Source organism: Leucopleurus acutus, assembly GCF_964270905.1.
Source record: "Leucopleurus acutus genome assembly, chromosome: 6".
NCBI classification, from domain to species: domain Eukaryota; kingdom Metazoa; phylum Chordata; class Mammalia; order Artiodactyla; family Delphinidae; genus Leucopleurus; species Leucopleurus acutus.
This window is the reverse complement of record NC_139149.1, coordinates 106,975,749-107,002,575: the sequence shown is the minus strand read 5'-3', so window position 1 is coordinate 107,002,575 and position 26,827 is coordinate 106,975,749. Positions and strand designations below refer to the sequence as shown.

Sequence of the window (26,827 nt, the reverse complement as noted above, 5' to 3'; positions counted from 1 at the left end):
CGAAATGGTGTTGATCATTTCCTATAGCTGTTTACTTTTCCTTCTCCCAGTAAGCTCTTACAAATTAAAATGAGAAGTAAAGGTTAGGAATTAATGGGTCAAATTTTGTTTTAATCATTTTCCCCAGTGCCCATTTGCATTTCTGATGGCCGAAATCCCTCCCTTCCTGCTTTAGTGAGGCATGCTATTGTTTCATTCTGTCTTATAAATATATCATGATTTAGCTAAGGTGAAACTTGGAAGAGGGTCAGAACATGCTAACCAGGGATTATTAGGTCAAGAGAACTTTCAGTCATATTGTCCTAGACTTCCAGTCCTGCTGTGTGGCTCGTGCTGTCTTTGAATCTCCTGATGTGGGAGATTTGGGTGCTGGAGTGTCTACACTCAAGAAAATGATAGGATGAATTTCATATATACTTCGACTTCATCTTTTATAGTCGGGTGGCAGCCAATTTATTTAAAGCACAGATGAATAAGAGGAGCTCTGAAAGGGAACATTTGACTCATCCTTATCTTTACTTTGAGGATGACGATAATCCTTGGAGTCAAGGAACGTGAAAATAAGCCATGTAATGGTGGAGTCATCTGATTAGCTTCATTAATAGAACTGTGAGATTTATTGAGAATAATTAAAAATTGGATTTGTTACAAGTCTTAAATGGTAATATGAAGAAGTTAATAGAAGGAAAGCTTTTAGATATATCAGATGAAAGGGTTAGTTATAGTATAGGTAAATGTGGGAAAACATCTGCAAGGTTTATCCACATAACATTTTTTAAGCTGTCATGCCAGTGTATTTGTGTAGTAAAAACTGTCCAAGGGAACAGACACCATGGCATGCTCATCCTAGCTAGTGTTTCTCTGAATTGATGGAGGGGAACTTGGTAACTGGAGAAAAGGCATATGAGTTGTGCAATCATTCTGAATTTGCATTCACTTAATGAAAGATTTTTAATGCTTTAATTTGCTTTTACTTTCTCTGGACTTCATGATTCTTATCTCACTGCCTTGGTATGCATTTACATAGCATAGCTCAGTTGTCCAGGACTTTTTTTTCTTTTCTTTGTTTTTCCACTTTCTATCCAATCCAAAGCGGAGTTGAGATGAGGGATGAGAGCCGGATAATATTAGCGAGTCATGAATAGGTCAGGGAGTATGAGCAAGCCGTGCTGCAGCTTCACGCTGCTTACAGCTTTTCCCTCGTAAGGTTTCTGATCTGTATGTGTTTGGCAATGGTGAGAGTCAAAGGAGGTCATCTTTCCAGTTCCTATTTCAGAGAGAATAACAGGCAGACAGCGGCAGCAAATAGTCACCGTTATTTAGCACACAATAGAAATGCTTTTATATCCCTAATCTCATTTAATCCTTTCAATAACCTGGGAGAAAGGCAGTGTTACTACATTTGATAGATGAAGAAAAGGAGATGCAGAAAAGTCAGGTAATGAGCTCAAATTTGCACAGCTGGTGAATGAAAGTGTTAGAGTTTAAACCCAGCTTTGTCTTCTGCGAAAGCCTGTGCTTTTGTTACTCTACTTGGCTGCTTTTTGGAAAGCAAGGTTTTGAGAAGGTAGGGGATGAGATGGGGGCCACTGGTTATACCAGTCTTTCTACATTTGTCACATCTGTCTTGGTTACATTTTCCTCTGGCTTCTCCATCCACCACGCCCAAGCAAGAACAATGGGGACATTAGTTGTCACTGGTTCACAAGTAAAAGAAGCTAGTCTTGTAAAGCCAACTTCAGAATGCTGTTCTGCCATGTTTCCACGTTCTATACCAGAGGCTCAGCTCTTTGCATTGAGCAAATTATCAAGAAATCATTTAGAGGGGATTCCCCGTGAAATGTAGATACATTTTATTTCAAAATTTGGGTACAAAAGATCCATTATCATTTATTTGCATCTCAGTCTTACTCTGTCGGCTCTGTTAGTCTGAGTCAGTGGTTCTCAAGCCTTGGTATGAATAAGACTCATCCAAGGGTGAATCAGTTGGCGTTCTTCAGTTGCAAGTAACAGAAATCTTCTCTGGTTACTGTAAGCAGCAAGGGTTCAGGCAGCTCTCAGAACTAGAGGGAAGCCTGGAGAACAGGGACAGAAAAAGGAGAGAGACAGGCAGCTCTAAGGGTATAAATAGGAGGAACTAATTTTTTTTTCTCTCTACACTCAACATTGTGATTTCATCAAATTCCAGGATTTAAAAATAACTATCTATAGTAGTCAGAATTCTAAGATGGCCCTTAAGATTCCCACCCTCTATGTATTAGTCAGTGTTCTCTGGAGAAATAGAATCGATAGGACACACACACACACACATATATATATATATATATATAAATAATATATATGTGAGATATATATACATATATATATAATATATATTGTGTCCAGTATTCTTGCCATAAGCATCTTTGCCACAGGCATCTACATTGCGTAATTAATTGGCTGTAAAACAATATTGCCATGCAAGATAAAATAACTGGTTGACAGTTTGGTTTCCTTTCTCCATTGACACGATACTCCCATTTTTATATCACATACATCTTAGCCCTCATAACGGTCTATACAGTGATGAGTGGACATGACAGTCTTAAAATAGTGGATGATAGCAATGATGTATATGGACTTGATAGAAAATACAGTGATAAAACTTACTGGAAATGTGAAATAAGAGACTGTAAAGTCAGATTATATACCATTAGAAAATGATAACTTATCAATTTACAAATCCTTTGGTGATTTGAAGGCCCAGAGTTGAAGGCGCACATTTCCCATAGAACTTTGGAATGTCTATCGATGAACATGGGACAGTGTGCCAAGAACAAACAACGGTGTAGAGGCTTTTACAAGACAATACAAAGCTTCATGTACAGATATGCATCCTAGTATCTAGAAACTGATACCTCTCTTGATGAAGGAAGAAATTTTGGCAAAAAAGAGAAGTGTGATGCTAAATGAGGAGACAAATCAACAAGCAAAAAAAAAAAGTATAAAATACTATGAATGAAAGACCTGGAAGACAAATGTTTAGGTACAACCACGAGATAAAATTAGTTATTTGTGTACTACTGCCATGAATCTACATGCATTTAAATGTATTCATGTATTTTATATTTTGCAATAAAATGTTATTCATTTCTCATGCTTCATGTTTATGTCCTTTTGCATGTCCCTTTTAGAATTCTTCATGGTTTTATTTTTTTTGGCAAAATTGCCTCATGGCCAATTAGTTTTGCAGTGAAAATGTAAAGTCTTCTTAACTTTGTTATTTATTTTTCATGTTTCATTATGTCCTTTTTAATGTCCCTCTTTTTTTGTTGTTGTTATTTTATCTTTTATGACATAATTGTCTTACAGCCAGTTAGTTATGTGGTGAAAATGTTTGTGATGAAAATGCTTGTGGCAAAAATGCGTATGGCAAAAGTACCTTTGTACTTTGTGCCTTTGTACAAAGTGTACAAGTACCTCTGTATACACACACACACACACACACACACACACACACAAAGAGATTTATTATGAGACATTGGTTCACGTGATTAGGAAACTGAGAAGTCATACAATCTGCTGTTTGCGAGTTGGAGGCCCAGGAAATCCGGTGGTGCACTTCTAGTCCAAACCTGAAGGCCGGAAAACAAGGAGCGCCCATGTTCCAGCTCAAGAGAGAGCAAACTCACCCTTCCTCAGCCTTTTTGTTCTATTCAGGCCCTCTACAGGTTGGATAATGCCTGCTCACACCGATGAGGGTGATCTTCACTCAGTCTACCATTCGGGTGCTAATCTCTTCTGGAAACACTCTCACAGATATACCACAGATAATGTTTCACCAGCTATCTGGGTACCCCTTGGCACTGTCAAGTTGACACATAAAATTTACCATCACACCCTGGTATACACGTCCTGTATAATCCCCTCCCCTTGAGTATGGGTGAGATTATGAATATGATGGGATATTACTGCCAGGATCAGGTTACTAATCAGTTGACTTTGAATTCATCAAAAGAGAGGATTATCCTAGGTTTGTCTGATCTAATCAGCCAAGCTCTTAAAAGAGAGCTGAGCCCTTCCTGGGGTGAGGGATTCTATGAGAAAGAGATTCTCTTGCTGACCTTGAAGCTGAAATCTGGCAAGGACTGGCCACATGGCAGGGAGCTGTGGGGGTCTCCAGGAGCTGAGAGTGACTCTGGGCACCAGCCAGTCAGAAGGTGGGACCTCAGTCTTATGGTTGCAGGAAGCTGAATTCTGCCCTCAAGCCAGCTTGGAAGAGGACCAAAGCCTCACTGCAGCCCCAGCCAAAATCTTAACTTCAGCCTATGAGAGCCCAAAAAGGGAATTCAGCCACGCTGTGTCTGGACTTCTGACCTGCGGAATTGCTGAGGTAATAAATGGATATTGTTTTAAGCTGCTCAGTTAGTGGTATTTTGTTACAGAGCAATAGAAATTAAATATATACCATCCACATGCTGATGACTCTAAAATTTATATTTCCAGTCCAGCCTTCTCTCCTGAACTTCAGTCTGATATCCAACCACCTACCTAACATCTCTACTTGGATGTCTAGCCAGACATTGCAAACTTAACATGTCCCCAACTGGGCTCCCCAGCTTCCCTTTCTCCTAGCTCACTTCTCCTGCAGCCCTTTTGTGTGAAAAATAACAACGCTATACTTACAGTTGCTTAACTCAGAAACTTTGAATCATGTTTCATGGTCAGTCCATCAGTTTGAAACTTTGACTCTAGTTTCAAAATATTTCCAGGATTAACCACTTCTCAGTAATGCCTTTGCTATCACTTTGAGCTATGTCCCCAATGTGTTTCACATGGAATAGTGCCGTAGTTTCTCATTGGACTCCCAGATTTCATCCTGGCTTTCCTACAGTCTATTTTTAACGCACCAACCAAAGTGATGTTGTTAAATGAAAGATCAGGTCGCTCATCTGCTTAGAACCTTCAGTGGCTCTCTGGTAGACTGAGTTACTGGTCCCGATTCTCCATCTCTTCCTTTGCGATATGACTTTGCAATCCCTCTCATTAGAGGGGAAGTATGCTGCCCTATTCTCTGACTCGGGCCTGGCCATGGACTTGCTTTGGGCAAGTAGATAGAAGTGGGGAGAGGTGTGCAGTGTCCCGGTCCTTAAAAAGCCCAACTTGTGTTTCCACTTGCCCTCTGTACCCTGCCCTGGCTGTGAGGACGTGACGTGGCTAGCCCAGTTGCTCAAGGAGGATGAGAGACATGTGGAGCAGACACAGGCCCAAGCTGCCACTTCATGCTGTCCAGCTGAGCCCAGCCTAGACTTGGCTGGTTCTAAGCTGCCCAGTAGGCATGTGAGCAAAAGAAATGTTTATACATGTCCCAGAGAGTCTGCGCTTGTTTCTTTCCAAGCAATAGCTGACTGAGACAGGTTCAGAAGAGAAGCCAAAGTATTTCCAATAGTCTGCAGAGCCAATAGGCTCTGTGAATTCTATCCCCACAATAGCCCTAACCTCTTCCCTACCACTCTCTGCTCAATTGCTGTGCTCCAGCTGCACTGGCCTCTTTGCTTATCCTTGACCTTGCTCACTTCCACTCAGGACTTCGCATTTGTTTCCTTTGAGTCTCCTGGTTTGCCCTCCACTGCCTTCAGGTTTTCACTCAAATGTCATCTCATTGAGAGCTGTTTGCAATTACAACCTCATCCATTTTCTTTCCCTGCCTCCGTTCCTTGGACTATTTTTCTTACAGTGATTTAAAAAACATTTTTTTACAGTACTTATTGCACCGCTACATATTTTATTTATTTTACTTTTTACTGGTTGACAACCCTCCCACCCCCAACTAGAATGTAAGCTTCACGAGGGTAGGGATTTTTGTCTGATTTGTTCACTCCTGAATCCCTAGTTCCTGGATTGGTGCTCAGTAATATTGATTGAATAAATATCAACATAAATGAAATAATTTCTGATCATTTTAACAGGGAGCCACTTTTTTTTTTTTTCTCGTACTGTATCATTCTGCTGAAGAACCAAGTCTCAGGAGGGATTAAGCCTGGCTTGGATCTCATTTCCACTCCTTGGCCAGGGCAGAGCAAGATACTTTTATTCATAGTCCCCCCAATGCGGAGGGGAGATTCCTGGGTGTAACCTAAAGAAGGGGGAATGGATGACAGGAAACCCAATACCAGAGAGTGGTCTTTTATGCTGGGCTCAAGCTAACTGTGCCCATCCTGATACCTTATTCTAGAGCTTCCATCTCAGTGTCTCTGGCTCACATTTTGAGAAACATAAGATGCAGTAAAACACATTAGGAAAGTCCTTTGAGAATCTAAAGAAAGATGGGGAAATTGAGTCTCTCCTCCATGTGCAAGGGGAAGAGGAAAGCCCATCTGAAGCCTTTGGACGAAATAAGTCCTGGGCATCTGGGGTGATGAACCCACACAGAATAGGAAGCATCCCCAGGGATTAAAGAATCCCCAGCCTTCCCTAACTGTTGGCATCTGGAATCCCGGATTGAGCCCTTCACCATCCCTCTGGTCTTTTCTCCACCAGAACCGCCATCCCAGGTCTCAGAGGCCCCGTGGGCCTCGGCTGCCATTTCCTGATTAGCAGGGAAGAGGTGAAAGGTGGCTTCTGCCTGGCGTCAGGGCTGCCACGCTGGTTGGCCTCCCAACGGCACTTTTCCACTGTCGCCTGTGATGTGCAGGTCTCTGTGACTGCAGTGCACTTCAGTTGCATGGAGCCTGTGACCGGCCCCTGTGGGCTGGCCCCAGGACCTGACCGCACCATGCAAATGTGGGAAAGAGCATTCTGAGCGACGGATACCAAGCAACTGACCCATTTTTGGAAAGCAGATTATTTGTAAGTTGGAAGTTGTCTGCACTTTTAGGGAAGGGAAATTACACAGTCTTTCTAGGTAAAGTGACTCAACATTTAATAGTTTGCTGAGATGGACTTCCTTCCTTACCAATCCTCCTGCCAATTTGATGTAAACATTAACTTGGGATGTCGGTCATGAAGCTGGAATATGGTCTTTGATTTGCACAAGAAGAAACACTTGTCCCCAGCTTTTACCAGCGTGCCTTTACCATGGCTTAATCACTCAATTATTCATCTTCAACACTTTCTGTTCAGTGGGAGTAAATATATTTCTTTTTTCTGAATTTTATTTTATTTATTTTTTTATACAGCAGGTTCTTATTAGTTATCCATTTTATACATATTAGTGTATATATGTCAATCTATATTTCTTATCTATAGATAACTCATGTAAAAATTAATTAAGGAGGTGAAATTCCATGAATAACTGTGAGCTCTTTAGAGATAGTTGTTATTTAAATTCATAAATTTATTCTGCATTTTGCTAATGTGTTTATTGGTTTGTCATCTTACGTACTGTTATTAGTTTAAGCCATTTAACATTTTACTTATAATTTTAATACCATAGGGTATTTCTCTTTTAAAAAATTTTTTATTTATTTATTTTATTCTTGGCTGTGTCGGGTCTAGTTGTAGGATCGTTTGTTGTGGCGCGTGGGCTTATTTGCCCCGCGGCATGTGGGATCTTATTTCCCTGACCTGTGATCGAACCCATGACCCCTGCATTGGCAGGTGGATTCTTTACCACTGGACCTCCAGGGAAGTCCCTACCACAGGTATTTCTAAGTCCTGGAAATTAGGTTTGAAGGGTCAGAAGTGCTTGTATAATGATAAAAATAGTAACAACAGCCGCAGCAGTAGTAGCAGTAATAATAATAATAACAATCATAATAAACCTAGAAACAATCATTTCTGAAAATTTCTTGTGTGCAGTAGACAGTGCTATTCTGTCCTTTAAGCTTTCAAATCCCTGATTCTTCTCATGAGGTTCATTTAGGGAGTGCAGGCTTTAATAAAGTCAAGTGAATATGGGTCTGAATTCCACCTCTGCCACTGAACTGGCTGTGTGATATCCGGCTAGTTACTTAACGTCTCTGTAAAGTGGGGATAGCAATTCCTATCTCACAGGATCTTTATGAAACTAAAGTTAAATGCAGTGGTGTAAATAAAGGCCTGGGCATGAAGTCAAATAGTCATCTCTTAAAAAACGACGGCTCCTAATAATGATATACATAAATCGTATGTTACACATAGCAAAGCTCCTTATCTGTGTGAACAATCAAAGAGGAGTTGAACGAATATGGAAAACTCCTGCTGCTCAGGACCCCAGGAGACAGCACAAACGTTTGGATTTTGGTTGATCATCACAATTTGCTAACCGTCAGTAAATGAGAAGATAGAGGAACTTCCAAGGACTCTGCCCTGAACTACATCCCCAAATCTAAGATGCGCACAGCATCAATTGTTGCTTCTAAACACTTTTTTACTTTCTTACTGAGGTTTCAGTCTTTGAGTTGTGCAAATACCATCCACAAACAGCAGAGTTCATGGGAGGTGGAGGCTGGGAGGCAGGAAAGACACCCTTTAAAAAATCCTTTGCCCAGGATAATTGTAAACACTGGAGAATGCTGCCGGCAAATTAGCATCGTAATCTATGGGAGCAGGAGGCGTGGTGATGATTTTCCCATAAGAAATACATCTATTTTGGAATTCTTAGTAGCTTACTGCTTTCTCTATGGGAGTCAACACAGTTTGGATTTACTGACTCACCGTCTCTGGAGTGTTTTCCTCTGAATTTTAAACCAAGAGAAAAAAGAAGAAGAGATAAAGAATGGTGGAAGAAATGCAAGGTCAGGAAGAAAAACAATGGGGAAACAAAAGGAGAGAAGAGGAAATGGAGAGGAGGGGACGGTAGAGCAAAGGAAGGAGGGGCAAGAAATCAGTGTGCCTTTAGAGGGTTAGAGATAAAACATACTATTTCACCTTCTTCCAGCTGAATAAAAGTTGAAAATCTTCTCTGATTATTTAAGTATTATTGAAAATATTGGTTCAAATTTGAGTGTTTTTTCAATCTGTAAGCATTTTATTAAGCTAACTGCAAGTGTGTTTTGAGTATTTACTGTGTGTCTAACTTTGCCAGGTGCTGAGGTGACAGGCTGGGCTTACCGATGGATCAATATCTGCTCCCTCAGAGCCTGTGGTCTGGTTGGGGATTTAAAACAATTAGAAAATTAGATAGCCTATAATCAAGAAGCAAAATTGATAGAAAGGCAGTTTGTTTTAATTCCGCAGGCTTCTAGAAAGAACAACAAAAAAAAGAGTGGCCGAGCTAAATACCTTTGGGAAGTTCTGCAACCTGCCGCTACTAGGAGGATCGCTGTATTACTGTATTACTTTTCCCTCCTACAGTAAAGGAACTGTCTTAGCCCAGGTTTCCTCAAGGGCAGAGGCTGCCTAGGCTGTGTGCAGGGAGTTTATTAGGGACTGTGAACCCAGACAGCAAAGGGGAGTGAGGATGGAAGGAAGGAGACGAAGCCAACACAAGTGTCAGTTACTGAGTCTGAGTCGCCACCATGAAGGCCACCTGGTGCTCGACCCTGTGGGCCTTTTCTGCTGGCAAATGAAACCAAATCATGGGAAAGTAGGGTGAGAAGTTGAGAAAGAGAGGATGGAATCTCGAGAGGCATCGTTTCAGCCTGGGACTGGAGCCCTGTCAAATGTGTCTCAGAATTGTCCACCTAGAAGATGAAAAAGGGAACATTGATCCACTGGCTTCTGAAATGCCTTGGTCAAGGATGACACCCACATGGATTGACTCTCTGCTCCTCTGGGTTGCACTTACAGGATTGCTGGGCAGTCCCCATGGGAGCATAGTGCTGCGGGGTCAGAGATGCTCTGCGGTGGGAAGTGAGAGGCTCCAGGCTGTTGACCAAAGTGAGGCATTGCCAACTGGCATGTATGTCAGCCTGGTTAAAGCCTCACGGACTTGGACTCTACGAGCAGTGGATGGAGGAAGTGGCGGACCCAAGAAGATTCGGGATGGTGCACGAGTGCTGGCCCATCCAGACACCTGTTGAAGCTTTAAAAATTCTTGTTATCTGCCATCCCGTGGAATTATTCTTCTTCTGAATATTGGTAAACATGGGAATACTTTCTTGGATAGGAGTTGGTCCAATTTCAGACAGGGCTCTATCCAGAGGCCCAAATAATTTTTCTTAAATCTCTCTTTTTCTCAACTTTTGCCCTTCTTTGCTGTGTTTTGAATTCGCCAACGGGCTTCTTTGCCACGTGGTAGGAAAGAGGACCTCTGGTAACTTGCACTAGTTCACCTGTCCCACTCTTCCTTTTGCTCCTCGGCACACAACTGGACTATTTATCCCAGCCTCACCTGCAGTTAGGTGTGACCATGTGATGGGCTCTGGTTCATGGAAGGTGGGCAGAGTGGTACACGCCATCGTCCCTTGTGAACTTTCACTCTCTCTCTTACTCTTTCCCCAGCTGCCAGTAGGCTGCAGGGGATTCAGTGAGGACACCATGGCCCTGGGATGGAGGAAACCTGGGTTCCCGAGTCACTTCATGGAAGGTCACCTGCCAAGAGCCCATATTGGAGTGTTGTTAGGTAAGAAAAACACCGCCGTAGTGGTTTAAGCCCCTGCGATTTTGGTATTGTTTGCTATAGCACTTAGCCTCCCCTAATACCCTCTCATGATCCACGTGTCCCCATCAATTCTTTTTTTTTTTTTTAACATCTTTATTGGAGTATAATTGCTTTACAATGGTGTGCTAGTTTCTGCTTCATAACAAAGTGAGTCAGTCACACACACACACATATGTTCCCATATCCCTCCCACCCTCCCTATCCCACCCCTCTAGGTGGTCACAAAGCACCGACCTGATCTCCCCGTGCTATGCGGCTGCTTCCCACTAGCTATCTATTTTACGTTTGGTAGTGTATATATGTCCATGCCTCTCTCTCACTTTGTCACAGCTTACCCTCCCCGCCCCCATCAATTCTTGAAAAGAATTCTCATTATCTCTACTCGAGTTATTTGACAAACACACTGGACTAATGAGAATTTCCAGGGGACAGGGTGGGGGGCAAGGCGGAGATGCTTGATCTCCACCAGAAACACATGGAACGGAACCAAATAGTTTATAAAGTGAAGGGATATGGGACAGAAAAAAAAAAAAGATGCCATGGCAGTTGTTACGGGATGATACACCAGCATCGGATTCTAGGCTTGGCTTTACCATAACTGAAGTGTGCAGCCCTGGGCGTGCCACTCACCTATTCCAGGCCTTGGTTGCCTCCTCGGGACAATGTGAGAGTTGGGTTAGGTGATTTCTACTGCTTTTTCTCAACTCTGAGATAATTTGGTAATAAGATGATAAGAGAGTAAGCTGACAGTTCCTATTCTTTCCTATGTGGATTGAGTGACACTGCAGAGGGCCCTTCTGCTCCCTCATCTCTACAAGCATCATGGGGATCGTGGGCTGCTGGCACTCATCCTTGGCACTGCCTTCAACTATGCTGGTGTTCTAAACGAGAGCTGGGATGTGGTGGAGCCAGAGGGAATGGGTCACCTCCGTGCAGTGAAGAAGGAAGACGCAGGCAGCTCTTCCACTGATTCTGCACCTGAAGAGGCAGGCTGCTTGCCAATCCGTCCCACACTTGGGCAGGGTTGTTTTGAAAGAAGCAAGCAAGGAAGTCCCAGGACCAGAGCTATCTCCCTTGTTGATGGTCTCCCTGGTTGTCCTGTCTTATAGATCTGGAGCTCTCTTCCTAAACAGTGGGTATGATGAGGGAAATAATTACCCTGCCCACTTGATAGATATTTAATCAGGAAGGGCATTGAGTGCAGATTTAGAAATGGCAGAGTTAGGTCAGTTCAGTGGCTGGCAGCCACGTGCAGAGGCCACATGGGTGGAACTGAGAACAGAGGGATCTAGTGAGAAAATGCAGAAGCAAAGCAAGCATTTCCAGGAGCATGTAGAATTCCCGCAAGGGGGCAAGGCAGTGAGAAATGGCATTTATAAGGATTTACAGGAAAAATGGCAAAGGACAAAGATAAACAGTAATAACCACATGCTGAGTCATTTTGGAGGCATCCATAAGGTCTTAGTTGCCTCCATAAGAACATGTCAGACTGTGACAGAAGGGGGAAAGGGGAAAAGAAGTACCAGGCTAAGTAGGTTTGAGGTGCAGACCTAGCTGGTCCTGGTTAGGTGATCTTTATTTCTGTGAGGAGGGATCTGTGGTCACAAATAGTACAGTTGGTTGTGTTTTAAAGGGAATTGTTAATTATGCCTGCTAATTTTTCTCATGCTAATCCCTTCTAGGGGCAAGTCCTTCTTAAGCACCCTGATCAGGTATTTTTTCTATATTAGGTGCCTTACTTTGTTATTTATTTATTTATTTCTGTTGATGTATAGTTGATTTACAGTGTTTCAGGTGTATAGCAAAGTGATTCAGTTATACAAATATATATATATTCTTTTTCAGATTCTTTTCCATTATAGGTTATTACAAGATATTGAAAATAGTTCCCTGTGCTAAACAGTAGGTCCTTGTTAATTATCTATTTTATATATAGTAGTGTGTATCTATTAATCCCACATTTCTAATTTATCTCTCCCCTCCTTCCCCTTCGGTAACCATAAATTTGTTTTCTATGTCTGTGAGTCTATTTCTGTTTTGTAAATAGGTTCCTCTGTATCATTTTTTTTAGATTCCACCTACAGGGATCCTACTCTGAATCTAAGTGGATGTCTTTGCATATTAGGAAAACTAATAGTGCAGCACTCAGACATCTTGTCATGAGGGACTAAGTTGTGTCCAGGGAGAGGGATGCCCTTGAGAAAAGATCTGGGCTCACATTCTAGATTCGATGGAAAGTGACTACGTGTCCTGGGGGCAGGGTCAGTCTATGGAAGCAATTGCCATGGAGACGGGTCTTATGACACATCTGACCTGGTGGTGGACGTGAAACCAAAAACATGGGGAGAGAATTGCACTCACTAAAAATGTCTAAGACATTCCTTCCTTCCTTGATCCAACAAGTATTTGTTGAGCGCTTATTTTGTGCCAGTCGGGTCACTTGTCCCTGGGATATAGCGATAGGTACCCATCCCAGCTGGATTCAAGGTGCTAAGACCATCGCTGAACCAGGTAAACCAAACAGTGCCAGCTGGTGATGAGGACATCATCAGATTAATGGAATGGAGAGGAATTAGGGGCTTGTGGGGGCAGGGTGTTTTGGTTAAACCCGAAAGATGGCGAGGAAGCAGCCATGCGAGGAGCAGGGTGTTTCCGACAGTGGGAAGAACAGTTGCAAAGGCCCCGAGGAGGGAAGGAATTGGCTTGTTCTGTAACCTGAAAGGAGGCCAGAGTGACTGAAGCATAATGAACAGGGTTAGCGAGACAGGAAGTGAACTGGTCATTTAGAGCAGAGTTTCTCAACCGCAGTGCTATTATTGTCATTCGGGACCGGAAAATTCTCTGTTGTTGGAGGCTGTCCCATGCATTGTAAGATGTTTTGCAGCATCCCTGGCCTCCACCCACTAGATGCCATTAGTCCGCCCCTCACCTCCCCCTCAGTTGTGACAGCCAAAAATGTCTCTAGACGTTGCTACATGTATCCTGGGAGTTTGAGAACAAAAAGGAAGGTGGAACACCAAGGAGAGCCACCAGGGTATGAAACAAAAGAGGAAGAGGGCATTATGATTTTATGTGTCTACTGGCTGGGCCATGGTACCCAGATAGCTGGTCAAATTTTATCCTAGATGTTTCTGTGAAGGTATTTTTTAGATGAGGTTAATATTTAAATCAGTAGGTTTTGAGTAAAGCACATTACCTTCCATAATGTGGGTGGGCCTCATCCAATCAGCTGAAGATCTTAAGAGAAGAAAGACTGACCTTTTCCCCAAAGAGGGTATCCTGGCAGCACACTACCTTTGGACTTGACCTGCAACATAAACTCTTCCCTGGGTCTATAAGCTGATGGGCTTGCCCTGCCGATTTTGGACTTGCCAGCCTACATGAACTCATATACCCATGGACTCCTAAACTGACCAGTGCCACTACCTGGGGAGGGGCTGGGGGCTGGGAGAAACAACGGGTAGCTGGGGACTAACCAACAACTTTGAGAATAATGCAGAGAACATATGCTTCATCAGAGAGGGCAGATTTTTGTAGTGAGGCCAGAGCAGGCGAGTGATGTGGTAACAGAGGCCTCATGGAGACCTGGTAAAAGATGGTCACACTGAGGTGGGCAGAGAAGCTTTTCCATGGTACACAGGAGGTCATCCCTGGGGTGCTCATACTAATGGGGGGGCAGGACTTTGAGGGGGGTTGAACGTAACGTCAGAGGAGGTGACAGTCAAGGAAACACAACCACTGCTGTCTTGTGATGATATTTTAACCCCCAGGCTGGTGTAGGGGAGCTGGGGATGTAGATATATGCAAAATACCTCCATTTAGGTGTAACATTACCTGGTGGTCTCAAAATGGTGCTCAGGTTAAGAACAGACTATCTGTTTACAACCTGATTCAAAGGTAACAACACCAGTTCCTGGAAACCAGGGACGATTATACCCCCATTTCCCACTTGTAGGAGCACTTAAAGAGGTGTTTACGTTGCCAAATGAACATACCTGACTCTTACTAAAACAAAAGATACAGAATCTCCCTGAATATTTGGAAGTTGGCTTTTTTCCCAAGAGAAGCCAGAGGGAGGAGGAAAAGTGGTTTCTTCTCTATTTCCTGCTAGGAAAACACACGGGTTTGCTGATTGGAAGGGGAGATTGAAGAGATGTTTCTTTTTATAGATGTTGGTTTTGGAGTGAGTTCCAGCAGGCATCACAGGTATCCATCTGGTCTCCTCTGTAAACTTGCTGTGACCCGGCCGTAAGGGGAAGCTTTGGCGGCCTCCGCTCCTGGGCTATGTTGCTGACCCAACCTGAAATCCTTCTTTAGGTTGAGTCAGCAACATATCCCATGACTTTTGGGTGATAGGTTCTTCTATATATGACCATACAGCAAAAGGCCCTTTCTACATAGTGTTGGATTTCCCAGAGGCTATGACCAGGGATTAGACTGAGGTAAAAAAGTTCAAGAGATACTGCTGAAGAGTGTTGACTAATGCATAACTCGGCTTAGTCATGCCCCTCAAGTATTTGTGGAGAGTAAATAAGACCGTGGATAATTGAGAATAAAATGTGTTGCTTTTCACACATTGGGAGAGCTCAACTGCAAATAAATCCCTTAAAACATTTTAATTTCAATTAACTTCATATCATAACACACCACACACACACACACACACACACACACACATGCACGCACAGAGTCACACATTTATTTTTTGGCTTGCTTTACTTTTGCTGTGGATGTAGTTCTCCAAACCTAATGTTATACAAGCACATAACAGTTTTTCTTAAAAATTATCCAATTTATAACCTAAATATAAAAATCTCAAAAGTGACTGTGTCAATACATAGCTAACCAAATCGACCCGATCTTTATAGTTCTGGCCTTTGTTTGTTTGCTTTGGCCCTTTGATATTCATTGTAGGTCATTGGTTCCCCACTGTTGTTTTGCCACTGACACTGCTCAGGACTCACCTTCCTGTAGGTAATGGCAGCGCCCTGGGGAGCTGTCTGTGCTCAGGTACTGCTCTTAGACCCCTCAGTACCGTGGTGACCCAATATCATGGTTGGTAACCGCTGGTCTGGTTTATAAGATGGTCAGTGTGATAAGACCACATATAAACACTTCAAATAAACTTGTGACCTCAAGCTGTAACTGGTAGATTGGAATCATCTGGGTCTGTTCTTTTCAGTGTTTTATTTAAATAAGAGACCTAATTTTTCAAACATTAACAAAAATTGGTATTTCTTAACGATGGAGTATCTTTAGTGGTACAGAAACTTTGGTCACTGTACTCAAGAAATCCGGCTGTGGCCAAACCCAACAGGCGACATTAGTAGCTCTGTGACTGAGCAGATTACTCAATTTATTTTGAGTTTCAGTTTCCTTATCCATAAAGCGGGGCTAAGAATCATCAGCCCTAACTCACCTGCAGGGTTGTCATGGTAATCACAAGCAATGGGATTAGTGAAAGTGGCGGTAAATTTTAAAGCACTGGACTTATATGAGATTGCATTCCGTCACAAATAATTGTCGCGCGTTCACTAATCTGCTGTCACCCTCCGTGTGCTAAGCTCCAAGTGTAATATCCAATATAGAATAAACAGGTAAGACATGATCCCCGCCCTCGGGGATTGCACTAGGAGAAGCCCCTGAAATAAGAAACAACTAACACTCTCCAGCCCCTATCTAAGAAGTAATGAGAATTTAAACCATTAATTAATTAGCTTCACAAAGACTTAAAGTGATTAATTAGCTTCACAAAGACTTAAAGAGCATTGATTGAATTTTTGTACATGGGGTTCTATTTTGGTTTTGGGTCAAGGTGGTAAGGTTGACGCCTTTAATTTATTTATAGAAATAGAACTCTTTTTAAAATTATAAAAATAAACTGTGCTCATTTAAACTAGAGGCTACGGAATTGCAAAAAATAGAAATTGCGAGTCCCTTGGCTTGAACTGGAGATGAACCCTAGCTCTGCTCTCACCAGCTGTGGCTGTCACCCCTCAGACTGTCAGTTTCTCATCATTAAAGTGAGGTTAATAAATACTAAGGCAAAATCTTGTGAGAATTAAGAGCAAAATGATTCAAAATGCCAAGCATAATATTTGGTGAGTATTTAATAAATGCTGTGGTTTTTTTCTCCTTCCTATATTTTGAAAGTTAATTTGAGTGGAATTAACTTTACATGTAATGCACTGATCTGAAATAAGCTTGATCTACTATGAATATATATTTGGCTTATTTTGGGTTCCATCAGTGCGTATCCAATGTCTCCAAATCGCGAGTGCCTCGTGGAAGGCCCTTCCTCACCATTTTACTAACTAACAGTCTCAAGGACTTTTCACATAATTGATCATTAACTCTCAGAAAATGCCTAACGGGCGAATTACCCTGGCTGCTTTACATTTTTGAGGAAAAGGTACATTTACAAAATTGTCTTTTTCTTTGTTGAATAACTTTAACCTCCAACCACAGTCATTTCCCTGTGGGCGCAAACAGAGGGAAATGTTCTTTCTGAGTATTTAGTAAAGACTGGGGGCTTCCCTGGTGGTGCAGTGGTTGAGAGTCCGCCTGCCGATGCAGGGGACGCGGGTTTGTGCCCTGGTCCGGGAAGATCCCACATGCCGCGGAGCGGCTGGGCCCGTGAGCCATGGCCGCTGAGCCTGCGCGTCCGGAGCCTGTGCCCCGCAACGCGAGGGGCCACAACAGTGAAAAGACTGGAGCCATCAAAATAAGTAAATAGTGAAGTTTTATTTTCATTATTCTGCAGTCATCGTTTTATTGTAAATTAAGGAAAGAACATTTGCTGGTTGGCAAAGAAGCAGAAGAGGTTTTCTCTTTTATTGATGTCTCCAGTGTTGTGACACAGAGCCTATCAGATGAAACAACGTCTACACTAATGAAAATGGATTCTGTTTGCTCCTCAGTTAAAGTTAGGAGGTCCCAAAGAATAGTGGATATACTGAAAGTATGTCTCGAAAAGTCTTCCTTCAGGTAGAATGTATTTCACAGTATCACAGGAAACGATCATCTTTTGTTTTGTAAAGGAGGCGATCCTGGTGTTACAGACAGAGCCCGCACTTTGGTGTCATACAACCAGTTTCACACTGGACTCCAGATCTATCTTGTGGTCCAGGCAAGCTGGTCAACCTCTCTGCACCTGCATTTCCTCATCTCTGATGTGGGGCACATACTGCCTGCCTCACAGGAAGGTCAAGAGGATAGCACGGAGCAGTAGCCACATTTCCTGTACACAGTAGGCATGTAGTAAATCTTTAGTCTTTCACTCTCTGCCTCCCTTAATTAAAAATGTTAGGCTAGGTGGTTTTAAAACTAAACATCTCTCATTTGTTTGGCAGGCTACAAAGTGTTTCCATATACATTTTCTCCTTTGATGTTTCAAACAGCCCTGTGAAACAGGTAGGCTTGACTTAGTATTAACACTGTTTTGCAGATACAGAAACAGTGCTCAACGAGCTTAGGAGAATTAGCTGCCCCTCTTGCTTGGCTGGTGAAGGGAGATGCAGGGAGAAGGTCCAGGTCCTTTGGTACCTGAGTCTGTGCTTTCCCCACAGGCTACTTTGTAGCCCCTCATCTCTTTGTGGAAAATCCAAATGGTAAACTTGAATATATTCTTCTTGTTTTCTGATGATAACTGTGTGTCAGGGTTCAATCAGAGGTTATCACAAGGGATTGGTTTATGCAATCACGGGGATGGACGAAGGAAACTAGGAGTCTGTGGGGTAGGCAGTCAAGAAGGGAAGATGATGAGCGTTCAGAATCCCAGAAGCATGAACTGAAACTTGGAGTCTCTGGACTCAGAGGGTGGGGACGGGGGAAGGGAAAGGCTCATCCCTCTTTTAAAGGGCTTCCAGATGTTTAAGTCAGGCCTGCTAGGATGGTCTCCCTATTGTTTAACTTACAGTCAGCTGATTAGGGACCTTAATTTCATCTGCAAACTTCTTTCACAGCAGGACCTAGTAAGTAATACTGGTGCCTGACTGACTCACTGGGAGAAGGTGTGCATGTGCTACCACTCGGCTTCTGCTTCCCTCCCTTCTCTAACTCCCAGGAGAGAGGGTAGCCTTTGTAGTCCACGCTAACCAGAACAGACCAGAAAGGGAATTCTGCGGTCTGTAGTTCAGCCGAGCGATGCTGAAAAATCGCAAAGCCGTCCCCATAAAAAGCCGAAGTCCACCACTGAAATGTATTTCTCCACTAATGTGTTTCTCTGGCATCTGTGCATACCTTCTGGTCACTGTGAGGGAAGCTTGAGCAAACTAGGAAAGAGATTGGTCAACACGGATTTCTACTAGCATATCTGCTGTCGGGTTCCAAGGATAGAGCTTCTCTGCACACTAGCTCTTGTGGATGGGATTTCTGGAAGATTCCCAGAGATATTGCCCACATAGGGCATGTTTGCTGATAGATGGAGTGGGCACATGATTCATGCTAGAATGTGAGCTGCTTCATCATGTCAGGCGAAAACAAAACAAAGCAAAAGCAGCCAAACCAAATAAAAAGTGACAACTGCAGCAACGATCGACGGTAACGAGACTATGACACTGATGACACTAGGGTTTTATCAGTTTAAGGTTTCTGTTCTTCCCTCGATGACTAGAATTGTTTGGTGATGCTGAAACAAAAATCAAGGGATGGCATGCCTGGGGATGGACCATTTACCTCTGCCATGCATCGAGTACTTTGTCCTTGTGCCTGGCACAGTATCCCATTAAGTAGTGCATTAGTCAGGGTCTTCACAGAAATAGAAAAAAACCCTACATATATATTTCATGTAATCATATCATATAATATATGATCTATTTTAAGGAATTGGTTCATATGATTATGGAGTCCCAAGATCTGCAGTTAGCAAGCTGGATACCCAGGAGAGACATAGTCTAGTTCCAAAGGCCAACAGGCTTGAGAGCCAGGGAGAACTGGTGTTTTAGTTTGAATTCCAAGGCGGGAGAAAAATACATGTGCCGACTCAAAGGAGGAATTTGGGGAAGGGTCAGCCTTTTGCTCTATTTAGGCCTTCAACTTATTAGATGCAGCCCACATTAGGGAGGGCAATCTGCTATACTCAGCCTATCGGTTTAAATGTTAAGGGCCTGAGAGGGCAAAAGGAATGATGTCCGTGTCACTAGTCTAGTGTCAGCACTGCTGTAGTCACTGGTAGTTCCACACGGGAAGAAACAGTGGATAGAAGGATGGCTGCGATGATGGCATTTCTTAGGACACCTTTGGGTTCATCAGGAAAACAACTACTCTCTGAGCAGCTGCGGGCAGCGTTTAGTACATAGACCGTCATGCAAGTTGAGAGGTTCAAATCTTCGTGTTCACTTTAAGAACACTCGTGAAACTGCCCAGGCCATTAAGGGTGTGCACATCCGAAAAGCCACCAAGTATCTGAAGGATGTCACTTTAAAGAAGCCGTGTGTGCCATTCCGTCGTTACAATGGTGGAGTTGGTAGGTGTGCCCAGGCCACACAGCGGGGCTGGACGCAGGGTCGGTGGCCCAAAAAGCGTGCTGAATTTTTACTGCACGTGCTCAAAAATGCAGAGAGTAATGCTGAACTTAAGGGCTTAGATGTAGATTCTCTGGTCATTGAGCACATCCAGGTGAACAGAACCCCCAAGATGCAGCGCAGGACTTATAGAGCTCATGGTCGGATCAACCCATACATGAGCTCTCTGTGCCACATTGAGATGATCCTTACTGAAAAAGAACAGATTGTTCCTAAACCAGAAGAGGAGGTTGCCCAGAAGAAAAAGATATCCCAGAAGAAATTGAAGAAACAAAAACTTATGGCCCGGGAATAAATGCTGCAAAAAATAAATGCAAATAAAAGTAAAAAAAAAAAAATGTTAAACTTATCCAAAACCACCCTCATAGAAACACCCAGAACAATGTTTGATCACATAGCTGGGTACCCTGTGGTCCAGTTAATTTGACATATAAAATTAACTGTCACAGTAGTTTTAGGTGATACCAAGCATGAAAGAAAATCCCGGTTCCCTGGAGGGCCTCTAATCCTCATTTCTCAGAATTCCTGGGCTTTTCCTCTGGCTTTCACAGTGCTGGGCATTCCACCTGTGCTTTCCTTCAAACCTCCACTTCCATTCTTTTTTGCCCAGAAACACAAAGTTGAGCTGTACTGTGTACAAAATTACTTGGGGCAGCTGCCTTGTTGTCTGCTACTCGTGTTAAAGTGACTGTCCCCTGTCTCAGGAGTACCAAAAGGTGGGAGGGGTTGCCATGGAGGAGCATCAGGCATCCTTGCTGCTGAGCTCTGACTGATGCCACGTAGGGATGCTTTCCTCAGCCCATGCTGCCACTTACCCCTCTCCTGTTGGGTTTAGTGGCTCTGGAATTAAGGAACACACGTGTGAGAGGTTGTGGGTAGATTGCAAAAATGGCCAGTTTTTCATGCTTGTGATTTGACTTTGAAACTCTTCTCATCGATAAGTGGGGTTTATTTCCCCACTACTTGAGTCTAGGGTGGGCTAGTAATTTGCTTTGGCAACGAAATGCAGTGCAGGTATCAGTGATAGTTCTGAGCTCAGGCTCCAGGAGGTCTTGCGTATTTCCATACTCTCAGAACCCTGGCCGGATCATTTATGAACAAGCCCAGGCTAGCCTGTTGGAGGACAAGAGATTATGTGGAATAGAGATAAGTCATTTCCATTGAGACCATTCTAGACTAGTCTAGCTCAACTGGCCTAGTAGCCAACCATAAATGCATTAACGATCCCAACTGAGACCAGAAGAGCCACCGAGTGGATCACTGATCACAGCCCCAGTTACCCACCTGCAGAAATGTGACCTAAATAAATGGCCATTGTTTTAAGCTGCTAAGTTCTGGAGTGGTTTGTTATATAGTAGAAACTAATGGATACAGTTATCACTTTATACCTGGAGTACAATTACTGATATGGACTCTCTGAGCATTTTGTAACTCCCTGTTTGGAACAAAGAATTAATAGGATATTTCTGCTGCTGAAGTTAATAGGTTTCTTCTGCCTAACATTCTTCTGATATAGCTTAGCTCCTACACTCTCAAAACTGACATATGTATATAGAATAGAGTTTAGTCATTTGGTAGAACCTTCAAATTTTAACATAGACTCCTGAATGACATAAGACACTAGGCTTTGAATATTTGTTTAATTAGGTATTCCATGGACCCCCTAAGGGTTTAAGAAAGCATGGGCCCTGGCTTCCTTCTTATTCTTGTTCAAGTAAATGCAGGTTTTAGCAGGCCAAGTGGCCTAAGTAGGTGACAACTCTACTCATTTCCTATTGCATTCATAGTCTCCTGCCAAATTTCCTTGACTTCAATGGGGTCACAGATTTGAAGAATTACACAGCTATTTAGTGGTAGTGAAAGAACAATTTCAGAGGAGATTCATAGATTTTGATGACTATGAATCATACCTTAAGAATCTGTGGCTACCTTTGAAGTGCAAACCACAGGATGTATCTGATTTACTCAGCAGCTGTGCTATTCCTGTGGTTCAGTTTCCAAAAGACCTGACTGAGCTGAAAATCAACTGTTCCCACCAAGAAGACCATTGGTAAAAATGTTGGGTATGTTAACCAGAATTGTACTGAATTTTCTGGCCACACGGCCAAAATCTTGCTCAAGTTTGGAGTTCATTGGCTTTGTAGCAATGTTTTCTTTCATGAAACTCTTGAGATCAGAGCTGAGTCTCTCTTAGGGATGTAGATTGTGATTCAGAAATGAGGTCTGCTCCAGCTTAATGTCCTCCTGAGGTTCTTCAGAACAGCTCGGTTTAACATAAGTTTTCTTATTGACTGGTCGAGATGTACAAACGACCTACAAGAATGGATTTTTGAATGTGTTTGGGGGAACAACTTTTATTTTTAGATTCCTTCATACTGAGTGAAGAGGTGTATTCCAGATAGTCCTCTAATTATAAACGTAATCCAGTTAGCGTACCAATCTGGCAGATGCTTTAGTGTAACACAAATGAATATTTTCACTTACCTGATTTGTTTAGTTGAAGGTTCTGGTGGACCACATGTGTAAATTTCTAGGAACTATGTCTCAATTAAACGGATCACCAAATTTTTGGAGAAATCTAGTGGCTTTGCCGCCCTGCCATGTGCACATTTAAAAAATATCTTCTATTTGATTGAAAAAAGATACTACTCTTCAACTGACAAATCATTCCTATCCTTCATCAGAAACATCTTCCTTTTAAGAGGCTAACTTTATTTTGGCACAAGAGAGAGGCTGTACCTTCCTAAGGGGTGACATTATGCTTTCAGCTTAGCCAAGCCCAGCTTATTAGACTTCCAATGAAAAAAGTTAATCCAATGACAATTTGATTAGATGATGACGATGACGATGATTAGTAGTAATTACATTTACTGAGTACTGGGCAAGACACTAAATAATCCATATTAATCATCTTATTTAATCCTCACAACAACCCTGTGAGGTAGGCACTATTATTATCCCTATTTTCAGATGAGGAAATTGAGGCACAGAGAAGTCAAATGTCCAGGTAGCATAGCTAGGAAATGGAAGAGATGGGGCCCAAGTATGGTTTTGTTAGACTTGAAACTCATAGCCATTTCAAAATACTATATAATATTAAATAAAGTACTAAAGAATTTCTTTTCTGCATCTTATTTTATCAAAACATGAGCAATGAGTGGCAGCTCCTTTTGCAAAGGCAAGGTGGATGCTTATAACAGTAGGGGAGGAAAAACAAGTTTCCCTCTACACTTCTGAGTTCTTAGTTGAGACCTCTGTAGTAAAAGACAGATTAATAAGAGAAAAACAAATATATTTATTAACATGTAGACCTCATGTAGACATGGGAGGTGCCCAGGAAAAAAATGAGTCAAAGAGGTGGCTTATAATTCAGGCTTCAATACCATCTCAATGATTTTTCGGGAAAGTTGGAGGTCCTAGAAGAATAGATGGGAGTTATGATAGTTTGTGACAAAGTTTGTCTGGGTGTGGTGTCAACTGCTAGTCTCCCCTCCTGTGATAAATCAGTCTTCCGTGGTTGATGAAACTCCAAGGGAAGGAATTTACAACAATTCAGTTCCTTTTGGAGGATCTGTCTTTAGTCAGATAAGGGAAGTTCAGAGAAAGTCCCTTGCTGCATTTGCTGTTTTCAAGTGCCTACAAAATAATCAGTATACCAAAGTGGCATATTTTGGGGTGGCGTGTCCTGTAAGCCTTTAAAACAATATCAATTGGTTTAACTTTTGGCTGAGGAACACTGAGTGTTGACTCGTAGGACAGAGTATGGGAAATGATGTCAAGTTTACCATCTCTATTGGATTATACTCTGAAAGATCTTTTAGACTTTAGATTCCATTCATGGAAGAATATTTTACCATAATTCTAGAGGCAGGGGAAAGAGAGAGGAAGAAAGAAGGTGGAGAAAGAATGAGAGAAAAGAGAGAGAGAGAGCGAGCTGCCTTTCCCACTACCAACCGACTGTTGACCATCCCATATCTCTCCAGGCTTCTTTTCATACATCCAGGACATGTCAGTGCAACTCTTAGTATTTCAGTTGCATTGCTTGGAAAATTAAAGGTCATAATACATTGTACGGAGTGGTCTTATTTTAATTAATTCTGTATACAGCTGCTTTTATTTGAGCTCTGTCAGCTCTTTGCCCTCCGTGGGCAGCTACAATTGGCTGGCACGCAACTAGCCAAGTACGTGTTAGTTAGCACATGAGGTAGAGTTTGTGTACCCACGTAATGAAAATCCCATGCAATTTAGGCATTTTGAATCTTCTTGGAGCAACCCCAGTGGGATTCTGCAAGAGAGCTTGCAGAACTGACTTCTGGCTGCAGGGAAACGCAGGGCCAAGGCCTTTCCCAACCAAAATATGTTGGTGACATTTCCCTGCATAGACATCGACCCTGGTTATCGAGGAAATCCCCGGTGCCTGGAGAGGTAGGAGAAGTGGATTTGAAGATGCTCATCTCGTGTAGCTGGCCTCAGAGAGCCTTTGACAAGGGAGGAAGAAGCTAGGATGACTCACTCCACATTTGCTGGGTGGGTCACACGCCTGCCTGCCCAACGGAACAGGAAAGCCCTTATTGTGCTCAATTGTTTTCCTGAATGCCTTTCTCAACAACAGCGAAAGGAAACATTACCCTTTGGCTTCGAGCCATCCAGGCTACTCCGTACTTACAGTGCTCAGAATGTAAAAGTTGGGTTCAGCGAAAACCTGCCGAGATGCACGGCTGCAGTTATTTCTGTCTGTGTTTCAGATTAAACGGCTGCCTTCTGCGGTAAACAATCCGGATGATTTAAGACAACGGGAACTCCCTTTACTAGCAAAACCCCCAACCCAAGTCTGACCGTTTGTTTTACAGGCCCATTTCACCATCCAGTAACCCCATGGGGGGCCTCGACACCACCCTCCACTGCATCGCTTGAATAAAATACACGAAAGGCCCCCGCAGTCCAGCTACACCCTTCTTGGAGCTGATCGCTCCAGAGGGACGGGGCGGGTGGGGAAGTGTGGCCTGGGGAAAAAGAGGAGGAGGAAACTAGAAGGTTCGTTGATATGCAAAAGAGGCCTGGAGAGCTTTAGTCTCTGGGTGGGATTACGGGCACGGTAAGGCCCCAAGGATAGCGCTCTATCGTCAGAGCGCCCAGAAGACCTTAACACCACTCCCCATTACGGAGAGTCTGCGCATCATTGTCAGGGGTTGTGGTGTCCCTCCTGGGCACAAGCCAGGCCATTCTTCTCCCTTGGACCCCCTGCCCGGGCCCTTGCCTGTCCCTCTGCTGCCCACTCCTGAGAAGGCAGCTCCCCTGGGCTCAGGGGCCAGACTTGTGCTGCAGTTTGTGGTAGAAAATAGGGTCGGGGGATGAGGTGGAAAGAATAGTTCTCTCCTGGATGCAGGATCGCTCTGCGCCCCCAGCAGCCTTCACTGTGCTCAGTGTGCCAGCAGCCTCCAGGCCTCGGCTTCCTGAGCTGGACTCCGCTCTCCCTCCTCAGAGGCTCGAGCTGGAGGCTGGAGGGGGGCTCAGGAGGGCGGGGTGGCGCCAGGAGGGCAGATTGCACGCCGTTCCTTCTGATGCCAAAAGCTCAGCTTCTCTGGACACCGGCGCCAAGAACTGAATTGTGGGGAGAGTTTGGGGTGAAGTGCAAAAGCACAGCCTTATTAGTTTGCCAGGCAAAGGGGGACACAGAGGGCTCCTGCCTCAAGAAACTAAGTGTCCCAAGCCGGGAGGATGTGACGAGGAGTTTTATAGCAATACTTCAAGGGTGGGGCTGCTGAGAGAATTAGGGTGTGTGCAGGGTCTCAGGTGCTTGGTCTCCCAATCTTGATGAGCTTCTCTGGTCCCTTTAATCTCGCCTCAGGTGGATTCTTAGCTGCTCCTCTGTGGATTAGCAACTGTTTGAATCTGCCCTTTGGAACTCAGGGAAGGTCATGGAGGCTGGAGTCTTGCCTACGAGAAACGGGGGATGAAAAGGCTTCCATGCCCGGGAACCCCACGGGGTCCCCGCTTGGTTTCATTTCTGGCCTCACACCCTGGCTTCTGCCTTCTTCCAGATTCTTCTGCACCTGCTCCATCCACCTCTTATTCCCGGACTGGCTCGCAGACACAGGCGAAGGGTTTCTTGGCCCATCTGTTCTGACACAACTGAAAGCTGAAATCAGAGCTCACCCAGAAGATCCCGCCTTGTGCGTTTATTCCACATCCTCCAGAGATTTTGTCAGTTTATAGCAATACATACCCAGAAAGGCAGGTTGCCAAAAAGTTTCCTGGGCTCCAAATAGTTTGGGCAACTAGAGTAAGGAAAAGCAAACAGGTGCCTTGCTGTAGGACTTCTCAGGGACAGAGCCGTGTGGCTGCGTGCTGTGACTTTGCAAAGAGGCTCAGATGTGTCGGTTAACTTGTCTGCTTAAGTACTAATCTCTAGTTCCGAAGTGGGAACCATGCGCAGGGGCTTTTCTGTCAACTGAGTGGGACTTTCTCAGAGAATTCGGGCTCACTGGACAGGAATAACACTCCAGGCAGCTTTGTGGCTGCCTCTAGCCCCCCTGAATCCACTGAGGGGAGGGGGAGGGTCTGGGCTCGGGAGAGGGAAAGCTTAGGGCTTTCAGAGCTCTGAGCAGGGTGCCGGGTACACATCATCGTGTACATTTAATGCACTTCATTGGGAGCAGAGTGGGGACAGCGATTGTGATGTCATGTTCCAGGGGTTGGAGTGGGAGAGCAGCATGGGACCTCAGGCTGCCCCTGACAAAGGGCCGGAAGATTCATCCTTTTGGGAGAACTAACCGGTAGAGTCAGGGCTCCTAGTGGA

At 43.6% G+C, this 26,827-nt stretch overlaps 1 protein-coding gene across 1 annotated transcript; it reads left to right on the top strand.

Annotated features, from left to right (window-relative positions):
- Positions 1-4,135: 4,135 nt before the first annotated feature.
- Positions 4,136-20,366, top strand: LOC309963314 (large ribosomal subunit protein uL22-like; the record flags this gene model as incomplete). The annotated part of the gene is made up of 2 exons (XM_082841605.1): positions 4,136-4,372; positions 19,757-20,366. 2 exons carry the CDS (start codon positions 4,136-4,138, stop codon positions 20,321-20,323), a joined length of 804 nt encoding a protein of 267 aa, XP_082697731.1. The 3' UTR covers positions 20,324-20,366.
- Between the last annotated feature and the right edge of the window lie 6,461 nt (positions 20,367-26,827).